Below are 19,766 nucleotides of genomic sequence, written 5' to 3'. Positions count from 1 at the left end.
TAGCGCGTTACTGTAAAATATGTAAATATTGAACACTGTTTTTGAGCGCTTTCACGGGTATAAACCACATCTTTCAATTCATCCAAGAAGCGCTAACGCGATTTACGGATTCGCAGAAATAAATCTGCATCCATTTTTTATGTCTTTACCTTACATATTCATGATACAGGTTGTTATGATTAAAATCAAATGAAAAGTGCCGGTAGCGTTTGATGCAAGAAAGCACTTTCAGTCAAAACACGCATTGTAAAATCATCACTGTCGTATCCGCGTGTGACCTAAATATGAGTGTTTTATACCATGATAATTGTTCCTTGTCTTAGGAACACTTAGAATTAGTAAGCCTCACTTGACTGACCAACTGACCTCAAAAACTGTTGTCATTACAAGCTGGCAACGACCTTAGAAATAACTCCTAACATAAAAATATGTAGTATAAACACGTGGGAGAGTCTAGAGATTTAGGACAGATACTACTATAAATAATAGTCATGAATTACTTGATCATTGGACACTAAGTTTGTTGTGTGCGAGGACGTAGACTATTAGCGCATCAAATCACTACATTAGGATGATAAACAGAAAAGAGTAAAGCGAATATATGTCAATAAGGCAGAATGCGTCCAAGCCTGGGGTTCCAAACACTGATGACCAATATTTACAACCGACATTGCAACCAAAATTTTTCAAGATGATCATTATATGTTTACAAAGATGTGCCCCAGAAAGAACTTTTGCTATGCTTTAACTTGTTATACTAAGATTTAAATCACCGATTTACCCTATATGCACTGCCTCGCCTAACAAGTTAAAAATATGGTGTGCGAGTTTGGTCGCCTGTCCCAATCTCGTTTAAACATCTGGTTTCTGTATAAATTTTATCGACTTTCTTCTTGTCCATACAATTTCTTGTATTTAGGCGGTGATACATTCTCCCCACATTTTACGTCTCCAATGGTATATACTCCTCCCACATAAGCCCTTCCAATTTTGATCTTGTTGATGAGCATTTGAAACATTCTCTCTGATATACCTTTCCACTACAGTTTCTGTTCGTGTGCTGTCGGTTTTGCGGTGAGTGCTTCCAGGGAAACTACTCGTGTTATTTACTTCTGCTATGCAGCGACAACCTGCAGAGAAATAAAGAAAAAAGAAATTCGGAATTATGCGTCTGCCAATTTATGATTTTTTTAAAATATAAACAGAATATTCAGAACACGGCAGGTTGAAAATAGGGAGTTTCTTAAATATCTGATAACCTTGAAATAAACAAAAAAATACTAGAAAGGTGTCGTTACACATACTCATCAACATTGGTGAAGTTTGAGCACCAAGTGCATCAGTATTACCAATCACCATTGGCATTGTCTTTGAAAAGAAAGTGTAATTCACAAATGTACTCAAAGATATGTCTGACGTTGAAACATCGACGAAGAAAGAGGAGAGCGAGAGAGAGTGACAAGTTTATTCATGTTGATTTCATAGGGGATCATCTAGGCGAAGTTATACAAGGTAAGAGTTATTCTCCCTTAATTAAGAAGAGAACTGTATCAAACTAAATATATAACGGCACTCGCAGCCTTCTATGCCTTCATACTAATTCGATGTACAGTATTAAGAGGTTATTCATTTATTAAACGGGGCTTGTGTGCACAGTAACATGATTTAACATTATTGACAACTGGCGTAATATTTAATATTCATTCCCGTATTACCATGCATGTTTTGCAAAAGAACTTTGTATTTAAAAAGAAAAATACTGAAATTCAGAATATCGAATTTATCCATAAACAGAAGTTTTCATATCAAACTGAATGGCTGTACACTCGGAATGTGACTCGTCCCATGGTTAACAACTCTGAGACACAATGGGTCTAGCACACATCTGTGATGGCGAATGGCGACCTAAATTGTAATAAAACACTATTTTAGACATGGTCATCAGTATTTGTGACCAGTAGTCCTCAATAATTGTGACCAGTACACATATAATGTCTGCCAAGTAATATCAAAATCCCGTAACGGATTTGTTTGTCCAGACATAAAGTGTGACGTACCGGCGCTCCCCATTTCTGCGTCCCTCTTTTTATTCTTCGAGAAAAGGCAGGAGATAATGATGGGTTCGACAACGAACGACGAATGTACGTGTCTTATTGACAAAAAAAAATGACAGATAAAAAATATATGTACGAGGGTTGTCCCAATAAATAGTAGACACTTTGACTAAATCATTTTAATGACGTCCAATTGCAATTTTATTCACGTATGTACATATTGTCTATTTTAAAGACACTGTAAACGATTTTTGTCAAACGACGACTGCATAAAAATGTTCTTTATTTTTATTGAGGTCTGATACATTTGACAGGCGCAACCAGAAGGCACAAAAGAATGTGTGATCCATTTTCAAACTGCTTTGACAACACATATTGTCAACATTTCCACCTGCGTTAGCGTAAATTACTGTGACGTCACATCGTCAACTTAAAAAAAAGTGGCTTCCTTAGTATTTGCATAGTATTTGTTTCATGTATACCATAATCAAACGTATCATGCAAAATGTCGACGTCGGAAGGTGCCGATGCGAAACGGAAAGTAATCAGAATCTGTACAGAATACAGATGACTCCACCATATACTCTTAAAGAAGTTGCAGCATATTGAGAGGCATGAGAATGTTTCGCGGACACACACTAGTGTATCAATGGCATACGGGGTATTCAGAAATCATCGGATGCTGTAACTGTTCAATTGTACATCGACTATATACTTCAATAAATATAATAACGATTTATGGATGTCGCGTGCTTTTTGTGATGGGTTCCTCGGCCATTGGAAGTGCATTGAGCATACAAGGGAAGTTTTTTTTTAGAAAAGGTGCACATTACGATGCATGTACTTGACTGTAATAGCTTTACGACATGCGCCGGGGGCCGTTATGTTCTCTACTTTAACTTTGTGTAAAACTATAATTCTTAGACACATTTTATATGTTGTTGTTTTTTAAGTTTATTCCAAAATGTCTTGTTGAATGCCTGTGAAAACCCCGTGAATTGACGCCCATAATTTTACTTGCATTTTCCAGTGGTAACTAATGGGACATCCGTCGTATATTTGATCCACTTTACGTAAAAGACATACGAGAATCGAGATAATATGCAACATGCCCATGTTTTAATAGTTCTTTTTAAAGTTTTAAACACTCCGAATTGGTTATAAGCAGTGAAGGATAAGTACCACGAACTTCTATAAATCTGCGGAAATGGAGATACTGGCTGCAGACTTTGACATGTTTTTCAATTCAATTCACAAAAAGTTCGTAAAGACAAACTTACAAAACATTTGAGCCGCGCCATGAGAAAACCAACATAGCGGCTTCCGCGCAGTCTGGTCAGGATCCATGCTGTTCGCTAACGGTTTCTCTAATTGCAATAGGCTTTGAAAGTGAACAGCATGGATTCTACCCAGACTGCGCGGATGCGCAGACTGGTCTGGATCTATGCTGGTCGCAAACGCACTATGTTGGTTTTGTCATGGTGTGGCTCATTGATTGTCAATATCTAGGGTATTCATGAACTAATCAACAAAACTAGTTTATGGACTACAACTAACTGACCTATCGGCCACGGTCGGGAGGTGTTACATTTTCACGGTCAGGCGATCAAGCGCTATTGAAGTAAAATAAAGCTTGTATTGTCCGACCTGTACAACCTTTAAGCCTTTATATATATGCGCCTGCACATTTTTAAAGTCACGTTTTTAAAAGCATGCTTGTTCTGTAAATTGCTAAACTTACAGCGGAAAGTGTATTTAAAGGGAACGGGTAACAGTGGATATAAAGAGAACGGATAACAGTTTCATTGAGGTATGTACTAGTTCTTTCTCATAATATTATTTAAAGATTTTGCAAAAAAAAATATTTTTCTTAAACGTATACTAAATAAAAATGAAATGAAGGATAACCAAACCGAAAAAAGGTGCTGTTTTTTATATATATTTTATAAAGGTTTATATAAAACATCCTGAAATAATGTTGAATGTTTGGATCTTTTATAGCCTGAAATTCATTTGGACAGGTTTTCATTATCACACAATTTTTACGAGACCAAAGCATAATCTTTAAGATGATTGAAATTTGATTATTTTATATCTCATTTAAAACATATACGGAGGTACTAATAATCGTATGATTTAAAACATAGTAATGGTTTCGATCAACTTGAAATATTGCGATGATACTGAGCAATTTGTTCACTGTTATCATTTCACTATTGTATCAATCTTATCACCTCGAATACAAAACTTAGTTGTGAAAGACATAAAAGATTATTATGATTGTATAATAGCTATATTGTATGTACGATACTGTTGATATAAGACGATTTATGTCTAAATTCGATGGTTATGGTGTTCAGAAAATAAGTAAAAATAGACCTTAACCACATAATATATTATCCTCTTTTTAAAAAGTCTTTTATGTTTAATAAGATACAAGATACAAAATTTTATATATAGGCGGGAATGAGGTATGTACCAAATAAGCCGCACCATGAGAAAACCGACATAGTGCATTTGCGACCAGCATGGATCCAGACCAGCTTGTGCATCTGCGCGTGTGGTCAGGATCCATGCTGTTCGCTAACGGTTTCTCTAATTACAATAGGCTTTGAAAGCGAACAGCATGGATCCTGACCAAACTGCGCGGATGCGCAGGCTGGTCTGGATCCATGCTGGTCGCAAATGCGCTATATTGGTTTTTCATGGAGCGGCTATAATTTTGTCGTAACACTGTTTATATTTTTACATTAGAATGAAAACTGTTGCCTTGGATACCGTTTTATGTATCAATGGCGTATCTGTTGCTGCCAAGACGACACATATTCTAAACAACGTCACGTTTGCATCATGCAGTGGAGATTTTCTTGCGGTCATGGGACCTTCAGGTATAATTATGATTTTAAAAGTTGTTCTTAATATTATATTATCACGTAAAATATATTTCTCAATGCATAGTTTATTTATAAGAAAACAAAATAAGTATAATCGCATAAAATAAAATACACGATTTTATGGGGATGTTTTAATTTTATTCACATTTTTTAAAACTTCATATTGTGACATGTCACTTTAAGATAAAAGCAATATGTTTACATCAAAGAGGCGATGGCACGATAACACGGTGCTTATGCGCGGTAGTGATAATAACGAGAACGATTTCATATCGCATTTTTGCATCATGTTTTCACGAATTTGCATTGAATTACCATGCTACTGCATCGTATCATCGCGGTTTTGCATCGTTTTATCGTACTGTTGCCATCACCAACCGACAGGGCAAAAGGCGGAACAACGATATGGTCCTAACGGAGCACCGTTTAAAAGTCACACACATAATTATACATATATACTGAAATTGACCTATTGTGTAAGTAACATGCTCAAAGAAACTGTACATATTTATTACAAAGGGCGGATGAAAATGGACGAAAGCTGCATATATTACATTATGCTGTAACCTTATAAACTTGTCCATGACCGTAGTGACAGTCACCGGAGTGATATTAATTTATTATCATAAAATTGACTCCTGTCATACAAAATGCAAATAAAATCACACTTTATCACAATATAACAGTTTTATTCGACAACAACAATCAAAATAGATAGAAAATGAATGATAAAGTATACTTCTTTCCTAAAAAATAAATGCAGAAACTTCGTAATTCTTAAGTACACATGAAAATAATTGACTTTAGTCCAAAAATTCGCATTTTACGTTTTGTATGTGTTTATATTAGTTGAAACTGACCTTGTCAGTAAAAACATGCCTTTTTATACATCTAACTAAGTCGTTTAGATTTCGTTTGGTAGGTGCCGGAAAAACAACACTGCTAAATGCAATTGCTGGAAGGCAGCCATTATCTACAGGGGAGATCACTCTATCCGGAAAGAACTTTGACAAACAGTTGAGACGCCGGTTAGGGTTCGTTTTGCAGGAAGATGTTTTCTTTTCTCGCCTTACATTGTGGGAAACGCTTTATGTAAGTTACGTGAAATACTCATAGCATGACATACATAATTCAGGAACGTCGCACCGACACAATCATTGGTCATATGGCGACTTTCCAGCTTTGATGGTGGAGGAAGACCCCAGGTGCCGCTCCATGCATTATTTTATCACGAGCGGGCACCTGGGTAGAACGACCGACCTTCCGTAAGCCAGCTGGATGGCTTCTTCACATGAAGAATTCAACACACCGAGTGAGGCTTGAACCCGCATCGATGAGGGGCAAGTGATTTAAAGTCAGCGACCTTAACCACTCGGCCACGGAGGCCTCTCGACTCATTCTAGTCTTTTATATAAAAAATATCTATTAATACTATGATTTTGAATTGATCCACGTGAACTTAGCACTTTAAACTGAACACCAACTTATATATAACCTTAAGAGACATCAATGTAGATATTTTCAGTACAACGGACGACCTTGCAGAATATATCTGAAAAATATATGCAGAAAAATACATCCAATTAATTGACTAAAACCAAAATATGAAGAAAAAAAACGACTGACATAAAAAATATTTGAAACTAGTATTCTTCAGTTTACAGCCATGATAAGATTACCCGAGCATATTTCACGTGCAGAGAAGATAGACCGAGTGGATGAAATCGTCAACATGTTAGATATACGAAAATGCGTAAACACAGGTATTACTAGAAATACGATTTCTCGAACGAGCATTAGTATGAAACATGTTTCAATACTATATGTACTAAGTATACTAAACTAGGAGTCTTAGTTTACTTTTTGTATGGATATAAATATATGTTCGTCATAGCAGATGGCAGTAAGACCAAAAGTTTTCATTAGGATGTAAAATATGCCTTTGGTGCAAGGGGATGGGTTTTTCGTAACTTTGAAATACGTCCGAGATCCTGGTAGTCAAATTTTCGGCCGAAGTTCGAAACTACTCCTCTGTCACCTTTATTGAACATTACACTGTGTTTTCGCCTGACTGTAATGTTGAAATGGTATGTCTTTAATCAATTCAGCCCATTTGTATTGTCGTCAAAAGGACATTTTGGGAGTTGCTTGAGAGTTGAAGAAACATGCACAACTTTCTACTCCTCGCCTGTATCCTTGCAAGAATAATTTTTTTAATATTTCATCCTGTTTAACGAGAGAAGTCAAAACTACATAGTGTCCTTTGGTTAGGATTTGAGAGAACTCAGAAATTTTTGCTATGTATATTAAATGTTTATTTATTTAAATTGGAAATTTTCATGCACTTAATCAAATTGAAGTAAGCGTAAGCTATTGTTTTAAATATAGTCGTCTCAGTTTAACTTATAATAGTCATATTGTTCTAAATCATTTACTGCTCTAGTTATTGGAGACATGTTTGAGCGAGGATTGTCCGGGGGAGAGAAGAAAAGAGCAAGCATCGCTTGTGAACTACTGACAGATCCAGATATACTCTTGCTTGATGTAAGTATGACGTAATAAACACCCTTTCTTGATTAAGTATGACGTAATAAACACCCTTGCTTGATTAAGTATGACGTAATATACACCTTGCTTGATGTAAGTATGACGTAATAAACATCATTGCTTGATTAAGTATGACGTAATATATATACCCTTGCTTCATTTATGCTTACGAACGATTATGTTTCTGCACTTCGTTTAAAACGCATCTATATGAAGATATTTACGCATTTATTGCTGTGTCATTCTCTCACCCACATTTCCTTCGTAACTAGATCATTTATACCATAACCATATTTAGGAGAACGCTAATATATCCGTACACTCTTAATAAATGTTGTTGTTGCTGTATTTAGTATACTAGACTAGGAGTTATAGTTTACCGTCCGCTCGTTTCGTAAAAAAAACACTTTTTTCATGTGTGCTTTTTTTTTTTTTTTTGAAATTAAAAGAATTGGGACAAGTTCATTAAATCATATCTTTAATGTTTATTATGTAAATTTCAACATAGCTTTTTAAAAGTGTGACATATTTCAAAGTTTTAATTTCAATACTGAAAGATATAGGAACAAAAACAAAGAGTTGCGTTCGCGGACTTACTCATAAAAAACTGAGTAAAATTTATAAAAAAAATAAAAAAAATCTCTAATGACTTTCTCAAGGGCTAAATCTAATGTTGAAATAATATTATATATGAGCCGCGCCATGAGAAAACCAACAGTGGGTATGCGACCAGCATGGATCCAGACCAGCCTGTGCATCCGCGCAGTCTGGTCAGGCTCCATGCTGTTCGCTTTTAAAGCCTATTGGAATTGGAGAAACTATTAGCGAACAGCATGGATCCTGACCAGACTGCGCGGATGCGAAGGCTGGTCTGGATCCATGCTGGTCGCATACCCACTATGTTGGTTTTCCCGTGGCACGGCTCAATTATAAGTATATAAATGTGTAAAAACCAGTAAAACATGATTAAATGGGCTTCTAGGTGTAGTGTAGAAAAAGGTAGGTTCATCATGCATTTATTATTTTTTTTATAGCATGAGGAGATAGTTCGTAATCATGACATAAGTATTATGAAACTGTATGCCATAAGACAAGTTGTCACAGTTGATATATTTATGGTCACTATCACATGACACTGGTCAATATGTAAACAGAAAATGTGACCTTTGACCTTCATCCATCGAGCCTGCGTTGCATAACGTTCAAAACGTTGGTTTTTCAGCTACGAACCTGTTCGCCGTTCTACGTTTAAGTACGTATGACTACGTCGGTTAAGATTTATGTTAACGTCCTATTGTCTTGAAAACTATAGGACCAAATAGCTTTATTTGTTTGCATTTGTTTATCACCGTAATAAGTAGCTAAAGAAATAGAATTCTCTCTTGCATTTTCCAGACTTAAGACAATATATTTGTGTACATAGAAAAATGATATTTCTTTGTTAAAAAAGTGTTAGGGTCCACATGTCGGATAGCTTTGAAACAATTTAATAGAGTTGCTTTGAAAAGGCTGATGACTATAACTCATTCTTGTTTTTTTTTGTCACACGTATGTCCATCTTGTACATGGAAAATTGGTATTTTTTTGTTAAAATGTTCTATAAAGGCTAAAGAATTGCAGCTTCGAACACTTGTATTATCATAAGATTGGTAAATAGGCCGAGACAAGAATAGATTGTGCTGCAATTATGGCCCTTTTAAATATAAAATTAGAATTTCTTGGTTAAGATGCTTTATATAGGTCCATTTTTTTTGAAAACTATAAGAGTTAAGCATTGAATCTTTTTCATTTCAAACTTGTTTATTGTTAGTATACTCGTACAAGCAATAGTGGACTTTTCGTGCTAAGAAGATCCACCCTTTTTGACTTCGATATTAAAACTATAGCTTCAAAACTTTATACATTTGTTTTTCGTCAGTAGGTGAGTAAGAAGGCGGAGAACAATTATTCTTGTTGTATATTGTTTTATGTCTAGCATTAACAGAAGAGCATTGACAACGGCAAGCTTTGCTCTTGTTATATTCATGCTGCGTATGTTTCAAAATATTCTAGTCTCATTCATGAAACATTAAGCGCTTATGTGATTTAACATATTTACTCTTAAATATTTTTCAGTTGTTTTATGTGCCAACATCGGGCTTGTCTCGAGAAGAGCACATACACTTAAAAGTTTAAATTTTAAAGCCTGTCCACGGTTGACCGTTTTTTTTTTATCACGGTCAGTCCTGATCTGGCAATGGTCATAAACGCAGAATAGTACTCTATCATAATTTCAGGAACCAACATCGGGTCTGGACTCCAGTACAGCGTTGTCACTTATCAGACAGATGAAGACATTCGCCGCTCAGTACAATAAAACAATTATTGTGTCTATACACCAGCCATCCAGCCAGATCTACCATATGTTTGACTCTTTACTGTTGTTAGCCAATGGCAAGGTAGTAGCTTTCAATTTTATTCCATGCATATTTAGTTTTTAACATGTCTTGTTGTCAACTTTACAAAGTATGTCACATGACGATATCGAAGGCAGTAAAGACTATACAGTACATCAAATATTTTTGTCAGACGGAATTTACTTTCTTTTCATTTCGAGAAAGGATATTTGGGAAGTATGTGAGGATTTGTATCGTCTGTCTACTTTAGCAATATTGGCTGATAATGTTGTTTATTTATTACATATCATATGTTTGTTCAGTATGTGTATTATTCTATATTCATTCATTTGGACAATTCTTTATCCCAAAGCATAATACTGATAAGCCTATGTAAGTATCTATCAAATACTTTCCTCCTTCTTCCTCCGTCTAACAACATTTGCAATCCGAGGTCCCTGTCTGACTCTTTTGACATGCGTACTGTTGTGACTGGAGTTACATAGACTGGTTATTTTGCCCCTCCCCTCCTTAGTATCTCAACTTGAGTTCTGGGGAGTAGTAATGTCTCTTGTCGTGATTTTGTTAGTTACCTCAAATACGGGAGATTTATTGTAGACGTTTTTGTTGTTTGTTTTGTTATCTCAATTCCGAGTAATATTTTCTACAAATTTTGTTGTTAGTTAATATCTTAATTAAAATTGAGAAACGTTTAGACATTTCAATGTTAGTTACCCAGATCTGGGAAACATTTCCTACTAGAAATTTTGTTGTTAGTTATCTCAAATCCGAAAAAAAAACCCACACATTTTCTGACACTTTATTGTTTGTTATCTCAATTTCGAGAAATATTTTCAACTTCGAGAAATATTTTCTGGATATTTGTTGACCTGGGAAATATTTTCTAAATATTTTGTCGTTGGCTGGCTTAAATTCGGGAAACATTTTTAGACATATAATTTAGGGAACATTTTGTAAACAGATTAGTTATTAGTTACCTAAGTCACTGAAACATAATGTAAATAATTTGATCTGAGAAAACTCAAATCCAAAGACAAATATCTTTTTTATCGGGGCTTGTTTGTACAAAATAATACAAAAATATTGCAGGTTGCTTATTATGGGGGAGCGCACAAGGAGCCTTTAGATTTTCTCGAACAAGTTGGCTTTAAATGTGACGCAATGTACAACCCTGCAGATTTCTTCCGTATGTTAAGTATATTTCAGTAAGATTGAATCTTAATACTATACTCGATCTGGGCCCGAATTCATAAACTTTAAAACCTGAATGCCCGCCCGCCTAACTCAATAGGCCGCCGAGACAGATATCAGTGACGTGTGTTCGATCCTCGGGCGAGGCGTATGTTCTCTGTGACGATTCGATAAAAGACATTGAAATCAGTTGTCCTTCACTTTACTTCTGGATTATATGGAGAAATTGGAAATTACGTGTGGAAAACAAGTTAGCACTGGTACAGAATCATATGAAAACTGATTCGGTTAACTGCCCGCCGTTACATAACTTAAAAAACGGCGCTACACCAAAAACAAACACATAAACAAATTAAAACCTGAAATTTAGACTTATACTTTTAAATGCTTAATTTGTTTGCACTATAACTGGTAAATCAGCACATATCATGATGAAATTAAGTCTGAAGTTAACAGCTCAGCAAAGTTCAGTCCGTACAAAACATATTTTCCGATCATCAGTCTAAAGTTTTAGACTTACCCTACAATTGCCTTAAACAATGTAAAAGCGAACTCAGACAATATACATTTTATGGTCATTTGTCGCTGCCTGCTAGATAGTTTCTACTTAACATCATGTCAAGTGCTGGCTATTCTATTTATCAAGTTAGAAATGTTCAAACTATTTAAATAGGATACTTGGAATTGTACCCGATGTTCATTATTAAGTTTTAATAATTTGATATATTACAGCCTTTTGATTATTGAAAAGTTTGTTCTGTTTCTTCTTTCAGTTGAAGTGCTCAAAGCAGATCAAGCAAAAATCGACGAGATTGTGTGCGCTTATAAACAAAAGTCCGTGTAAGTTATAACAATGGTATCCGATTGATGTCGTATAATTTATAGAATGTCGTATAGATGAGATGATGATGTAGTGATTTTATATCCTTTCTTTAAACTGTAAATACATTAAATATCTAATAGATCTTATGTTGTTAATTGTCTCCTGGAACTGCACAAAGCTATTATTACTATTATTACATGCACTGAAGGTTTGAGCACAGCTGTCTCATATATTTGTCGAATATGGTTGCGATGTGTGGCAGTGACTGTGTTTACTGTGCTAAATGTGTCTATGGAGTCTTTCACTTATCTTTTATTTTTTACATGTCACAAGTCTTCTTTTTTAAAAACATCTTTGGAAATGCATAAATACATACACTACGAAAGGTTAGCAAGCGGCTTTGTGTTCTGTTTTAAGCATCTTTTGGACTTACATAGACTTGCAAGCTTCTTGGTCCCTGGACCTGTATAAATACAATACATACAATATCAAAAGCTTGAAAGCGACTTGGTCTTCTGTTCTGTATACAATTTTAGAACCTGCATTTATACATGTAATACCAAAAGCTTGCAGACGGCAGGTATTCTGTTGGTTATAAAATCAGAAGACCTGTTTACATATGATGTTCTTTTTAAGTTAAGACAAAATTTCACGCATTAAACATTGATAAATACGGGCCCTAGACTGTTGGATATTAATCCTTGTTTTACCTGTGTAAAGTTTTGAAGAAAATATGAAAAGAAAAACTACGTGTTTTGCTTATATAATCAATTAATAAGTAATGTTTTATGTCAACAGAATTATGATGAACGAACTGGCAACGAAACAAGATATTGACAGAAATGGGACATTCAACAATGGCAATAAAATGCCGGAAATTGTTTTCAGTGATTCTTTAAAAAAGAGTAATTCAACTTCATGCATAATAAGCAAAAGATGTAAGTGAATTTATATTTTCAGTTCAATTCTTAATGATAGTCGTGCACAACTTCGCAGATTTGTTTTTGTTTTATTGCGAATGATGTTTATATTATTTAAAAAATAAGTCTTTCTCTAGATACACAGGGAAATGTTATGACTGCATTTACTGATCATTCACGTTATTCAGATGATACTGTTAATATGTTTAATCCATGTTTTGCTCCAGTGTTTAATATTATGTATCCCTATGTGCTCCATATAAACATAGCTAACTATTCGGATGCTGTTGCATCATTATTTGGACTTGTATCCATTTATATAAAATGCTATTATCTAAAAACAAAGTAAACTTGTTTACAAACTTGCGCAACTTTCTTGGTTATTCTCTAATTGTATTTTGGTAAAATTCTATTCAAGTATTTCTAATTCAACAAACACATGTCCGCCAGGGGACGATGTTACTTTTCTAGATCTGTATAATTATAGTGGAAATTTGCGTGGTCACATTTCCCTTTATGTTTACCTGATCATATGTCTTGAAGGTGTACAATGCACCATTTGAAAACAACATAATAAGCATAATATTATTGTCGTAGAGTACATAAAATGTGTAAATTGTTTGTTTTTGTTGGATTTAACGTCGCACCGACACAGTTTAGGTCATAATTATGGCGACTTTCCAGCTTTGATGATGAAGGAAGACCCCAGGTGGGAGGGAACCTGGGTAGAACCACCAACCTTTCGTAAGCCAGCTGGACGACTTCCTCACATGAAAATTTTCGAACCCACATCAGTGTGGTACAAGTGATTTGAAGTCAGTCACCTTAACCACTCGACCACGGTGGCTCCGTGCCGATTGTCGGCATCATAACAGAGATCTTACTGAACTATTTCAGATTCGTCTGGAACAATTGTTACGTTTGATGACCTTGACACTGGCACTATGAAATCGTCTGCACAACAAAGATGGCCGACTGGTTTTTACACACAGTTTTTTATGTTGTCCTGGCGAAATTTCAAGCAGTCACGGGGAAGAATTTTACATCTTTATGACGTCATTCATTATGCAACAATGGCAGTCATTGCAAGCATGCTATTTTTCCAGATTTCATCTGATGCCAACGTAGCTAGAGACAAAATGGGTGCGGTGCGTATATACAATTTGTCAGTGAAATTACTACTGAACAGAAATCACATTATAAAATGGAAACTACTTGTTCATTTATATTTAACGAAGAAATAGCTATGAAAGTCGAAACAAGTACATGGTTTGCAAATTTGGTTTTGAAAGTTTTGGCTTTTACTAAATTTTTAGTTTTGTTTTACGTTTCTGTCATTCGTATTTAACAAAAACAGGCGTTCAGTGCTTTAGGATGGCAGATATCAAAGAAGTCACCACTCGATTTTTGATGCATAAATTGTAAACGTTTCGGTAGTGTCACCACTAGGAAAATCGCTTTAAACGGAGACAAAATTGTTTGATTTTTTATACTCATAAGCCTGGAGCCAAAAAAACAATATTTAGAGTTTTCTCCATTTTCACGTTAAAGCTTGATTGAACCAGTCAAACATGTGTTAAAGATTACCTCCGAATAAGATGGAACGTATACATTTTAAATTTGGATTTTTCACCAACAAAGACGATTCTTACCTTAAAATCTTGAGCTTCGCCATCATCTTTAACATAGGAAAAATTTTTAAATAATGATGAACTTTGTATTAATCTTAATATGTATGATCTTTACAGTGTTTCTTTTGTGTAACGTTCTGGACATTCGCACCAGCGTTCGAGGCAATTTTAGCATGTAAGTCGTGTTTTGTATTACTACATCATCATCTTGTAATCTCATCTATACTGGTCGCCGCTATATAACTATAATACTATTAAACACGGCGCTACACCCAAAACAAGTAACATTTAAGTGCCTCTTTAACACATTGTATAATAGTATGCCCTACTACAAACCGTACCAATATGATACAAATGATAGTTTTATGTAAATTTCGAGGCACCAGTGCCACCTATATAACCCTTTGATGGAATTTGTAGGTATTCGTCGCACCCGTGCATTATAATTTTAATCATAGCTATTACATGCAACTTTTAAAGTAAACTGTTATTCATAATTTAGTTCCAGCAGAAATTCGAGTGATATCTAAGGAGCGGGCGGCAGGTGCCTATAGATTGTCAGCCTACTATTTTGCCAAGACAATTAGCGAGCTACCGTTGCTTTTCCTGATGCCAACATTGTTTTACACTATTATCTACTGGATGGCGGGACTCAACGGCGTGCAGGAATTTTTCATCACGTGGCCAATACTGATAATGAGTGTTTTTAGTGCGCAGGTAGAGTGAACTTTGTTTTCATTTTCTGTCAGTCAATGTACTTTACTGATTATTACTAAACACTTGGCCAAATTGATTTCATTTTCAGTTCCTTGGCAAGAATCGTCGGAAAATTTGTCCTTGCATGAAAATATTCCCCTTGACTTCAGTGTTACACTCAACTGGCAGACCTACTTTCTGCAAATCGTGTCCCGCTTTTCTTCTTTGTTTCGATGTGTTCTAACAAAGATTTGTTATTTTCTTTACGTACACAAATTAAGTCTGAATTATTTTCCGCACATTCATTCCATTTTTGTGTTTTATTTGTTAAGATTTTAATCTTCTAACTGTATTTTAGGCCTCATCAAATCAAAAAATTGTACATCAGATTTGACGCTTGTATATTTTCAGAAACACAAAAATATTATTTTTGGTTTTTGGCATGCGCTCGCCCCATTGAAAAAAATCAAGCCAAAATTTGTTGGTGCGCTACTTTTTACGGACGTAACAGTGTAAAAATGCTTATAATTCCAGTACCAGATTGTTTCAAAATGGACTTTAATCACAATAAAAACATTCATCTTTAATATATCGTGATACATATATTTAGTTGCATTAAAGTTATTTCCCCTTATGCAGTTACGCCATTTTCTTCGAATGTTTACCAACTTGAGTTGCTACAAAATCGGATTTATTTCATTGAAAATTGCATAAAAAACATACTAACTAATTTGATAACATCAATCTACAGTATTTTGATAAGGGTAAATACGTATTGATGCATGTCACTTTTATGTTTTTCCTATTGTATACGAAAGTGGATGGGGTAAGGAATTTACTTTATGTGTTGTGTTCAGACCACTTCAGATCTTCAAATTTTCCAATCCTGAAGTAGAATAATGTTAATGCACGTTAATCTCAATTTCACACCTTAACTGAGACTTTGTTTCAACAAAATTAATCCGTTAAGAAAGTTTAAAGTTAGAACAAGAGCTGTCCTAAGACAGCACGCTTGACTTTTCTCAGTGCTTGCCACTGAATTAGAGATTTGTCAGTAAAAGGGGCATAATAGTCGATAGCTTTGAAAGTAACTGAGATATTGGACGTTATATAAAACTTTAACCAAAAAATTCTAAGTTAAAAAGGGGCGTAACTCTGTCAAGATTCAAAGCAAAGCTATGGGGATTGTTTCTCCTGGTGTAGACTTTGATAGTTAATAAGTATTTTAAGTTTCAGGTCAAAAGGTTTAATAGTAACAGGGATATTTAACTTTATCAATAACTTCGAAAAGTCGAGCTAAAAATGCTACATTTTCATAGCAGTTAATAGTCAAGTCACATATCTATGTCATGATTATGGCTTAAGGCTATGAATTGTTGTATATTACATATTTTCAAACGCATACTGTAACATTATTTAAGAAATAATAAATCTGTTCCTATATTTTATCAGTTAATAAAATATGGGCAGGAGTTTGGATGCGTAATAATTAAATCACGAGTGCGCAGAGCGTGTTTTACGGACCTACACATAAGTCAGTATGACTTTTTATTATGTTTATGTTTTTGAAATGCTGTTTTCAACCGTTTGGCCCTGAAATAATTCTTATGTAATTGAACTGAAGTAGAATCTCTTATGTTACAATCATAGGGGGTGAAATGTAACAGCCAACCATATTTTATCGTAGATTCATGTATAGGCGATTTCGCTATATGTTTATATAGCAATTGCTGTAGATCGTGTTAGAATTGATTACAATGTACTGTATGCCAATGTTATTGCCTTTTTTCACGAGATCGCTTTGTTGTGCGCCTGCAGGTCAAAACTTACCCGAACCAAAATGTACCCATGTTTTCTCAATCCCTGGTGAATTAATTTTAACGTAAAAGGGCTGTACAATATATCTTAAGGTTTGATTTAGTTAATCGAGAGCCAAAACATGACAGACATATTTCTTCGCTCTTCGCTTGCTCCTAATTTTTCTCAAAACAAAAACAAAATATTTAAATTATTTTTTCGCTTGCCGCCTCAATATTTTTTCAGAAAAAAATCCGATGAACAACTTTTCAATTTGGTGTGGCCTTATGCATGTTTTCTACATTTCTTTATTAAAAACCTTAAAATAGATAATAAAAAATATACGTTAAAATTACACAAATACCATTCAACATGCCCAAGTTATATTATGCAAAAACATACGAGCCGTGCCATGGGAAAACCAACATAGTGGGTATGCGACCAGCATGGATCCAGACCAGCCTGCGCATCCGCGCAGTCTGGTCAGGATCCATGCTGTTCGCTTTTAAAGCCTATTGGAATTGGAGAAACTGTTAGCGAACAGCATGGATCCTGACCAGACTGCGCGGATGCGCAGGCTGGTCTGGATCCATGCTGGTCGCACACCCACTATGTTGGTTTTCCCATGGCACGGCTCATATGGCGTTCTGACGTCAACGTGATATAGCAATGTACGTGATTAAAAGTTCAATAAACGTCTGCGATATGCCTTTTGTAGAACAATGGCCAAAGGGTACAATGCAGACGTATATCAACCTCAAAAAGAACATATATTATCAGAATATTGCCATATCTAAGCATATAGGAAACTTTAAACCAGATAAACATGTATGTAAGGGTTTTAAAGTTATTCTTCAGGCGTATGATGCACGTACACATACAGTTTGAATCTTTGAATATGTGGACACGTTTGAGAAGTAATAATTTATTAAAATGAGCTTTGTATGATCAAAGATTGTTTTTAATTTCAGGGATTGGGGTATTTCCTTGGTGCAGCTATTCCCGACGTTAAGATAGCATTTTTGACAGGAAATACAGTAATACTGATTTCCCTTCTCTTTAGTGGATTTATAACTCAGTCTATTCCACAATGGATTTCCTGGGTGAAATATCTATCCCACATCCATTACCCATTAAGTGCAATCTGTATCATCGTATTTGACAATATGGAACCTTTGCCGTAAGTAAACATTTGATATTTTACCTTTCTTTATAAGGTTTATAAACGGTTTGTAGGACTGACATTTTCAGTCTGTTAATTAAGTACTTTTGTACTTAGAAAGAAAAAAAAAGTTTAAATTTTTGAAGCTTTTACTAATTCATGCTATACACGAAACAATGTCAACAAAGCGTATCTTATATCCTGTGAGAAATGTTACTATTATACGGAAAGGCATACATTGACAACGGTGCTATGGTCATTTTTCATGAAATTAAGAAAACGCTCTAAAGGTTTGAGACCATAGAATACTTTGTACTGTAACTAACTATTTATCTATTCCAGTATAGTAAATGTATATTTTATCATATTCTAGTTGAATAATTCTACATATGTTTATAAATTATATTAATTCCAGTAGCAATTTTTACAGTTCAGTCTTGTCCATCGGATTCAAATAAAAACATGTATCAGGGTGCTGTAGCCAAACAAAGCTTTGATGCATGAACATGATGCACATTGAACTTTTATGACTAATTGATGTGACATATATGCATATATCCTTTTGGTATTATTTTAACTGTCACAGGCGGGGGTACAACGCCATTTTTTACATGAAATAAATTACAGACGACAAAAAGTAAAAAACGACCAAATTTGCACATAGCACATTGAGGCATAAACAGGTCGCATGGTTATACATTTACCATTAAACTGTTTGTTTTTTTTTTTTATATATTTACAAAAAGTCTCCAGTCTTTATATGAAAAACTAATTTAAGTTGCTCTCAAAATATCCACAATCTTAGTTGATCTTTTTATGAAATATGTGTCAATTTTGGAAGATGCAGTTGAAGAAAATATAGATTAGACAACAACATACAAACAAAAAGAAGATATTTTTTCTGCATTTTTACAGTTCTATATTATTTTCAGGTGTAACGGTACCAGCGTAAGAGACTTTCCAAAATGCTTACAAAATGAGACAGCAGTAATAACGTCGAAGGACATATTGTACGAAGCAGGGATGGTGCTTCCGATCTACTGTTACCTAGCCACTTTCGCACTTATTTTTATTTTCTTGAGGGTCGCTGCTTACTTGGCGTTACGTTTTCGGCGCCATATTCCTAAGTAATCACCAGTGCTTATAGCCATCACAGTTCAGGGAATTGGATATGTCCTGAGAAACTCTTTGGCTGAGAGAAATCAGATGGTAACCTATAACCAATTTCCGGTTCAGAGTGTTTGATTCACGCCTAAATAAGAAGCACTTTTTTGCATTACATCCTAGTCAGGGAATCGGATATTCCCCAAATAGGAACTGTTTACATTCACGCTTAGTCGGAGAATCTGATATTCCCAAATTAAGAAGCACTGTTTATTCTAAGTAAGACTCGTTAAGACCATATGAATGTGTAAATGTGTGGTGCCGATAAAAGATGTAAATGGTCGGAGAAAATAAAACTCAGTTGGGCACGTGGATGTTTGTTTTTTATTTTTAAATTATCTCCCCTACTCCCCCATTACCTATTCTAGACGCAAAGGGAGTTTGAAATAGTTAAAAAAAATTACCAAGCCATAAGAGACTTGATTTCAAGATAACGGGTTTCAATACAGGCTGAAGCTAAATTTACTGCAATCCTTACGCTGAAAGATGTA

The 19,766-nt window shown here is 34.9% G+C and overlaps 1 protein-coding gene across 1 annotated transcript; it reads left to right on the top strand.

Moving 5' to 3' along the window:
• The first annotated feature begins 3,727 nt into the window (after window positions 1-3,727).
• On the top strand, window positions 3,728-19,587 carry LOC123534894 (uncharacterized). Its single transcript, XM_045317357.2, has 14 exons — window positions 3,728-3,864; window positions 4,809-4,942; window positions 5,871-6,040; window positions 6,606-6,711; window positions 7,392-7,492; window positions 9,772-9,933; window positions 10,981-11,077; window positions 11,856-11,922; window positions 12,704-12,843; window positions 13,723-13,973; window positions 14,574-14,631; window positions 14,959-15,173; window positions 17,921-18,129; window positions 19,044-19,587. The coding sequence occupies exons 2-14, from the start codon at window positions 4,810-4,812 to the stop codon at window positions 19,240-19,242; spliced, it is 1,908 nt and encodes a 635-aa protein (XP_045173292.2). The 5' UTR covers window positions 3,728-3,864; window position 4,809; the 3' UTR covers window positions 19,243-19,587.
• Window positions 19,588-19,766: the final 179 nt, after the last annotated feature.

Source organism: Mercenaria mercenaria, chromosome 12, assembly GCF_021730395.1.
Source record: "Mercenaria mercenaria strain notata chromosome 12, MADL_Memer_1, whole genome shotgun sequence".
NCBI lineage: Eukaryota > Metazoa > Mollusca > Bivalvia > Venerida > Veneridae > Mercenaria > Mercenaria mercenaria.
This window is presented reverse-complemented; position numbering and strand designations above follow the sequence as displayed.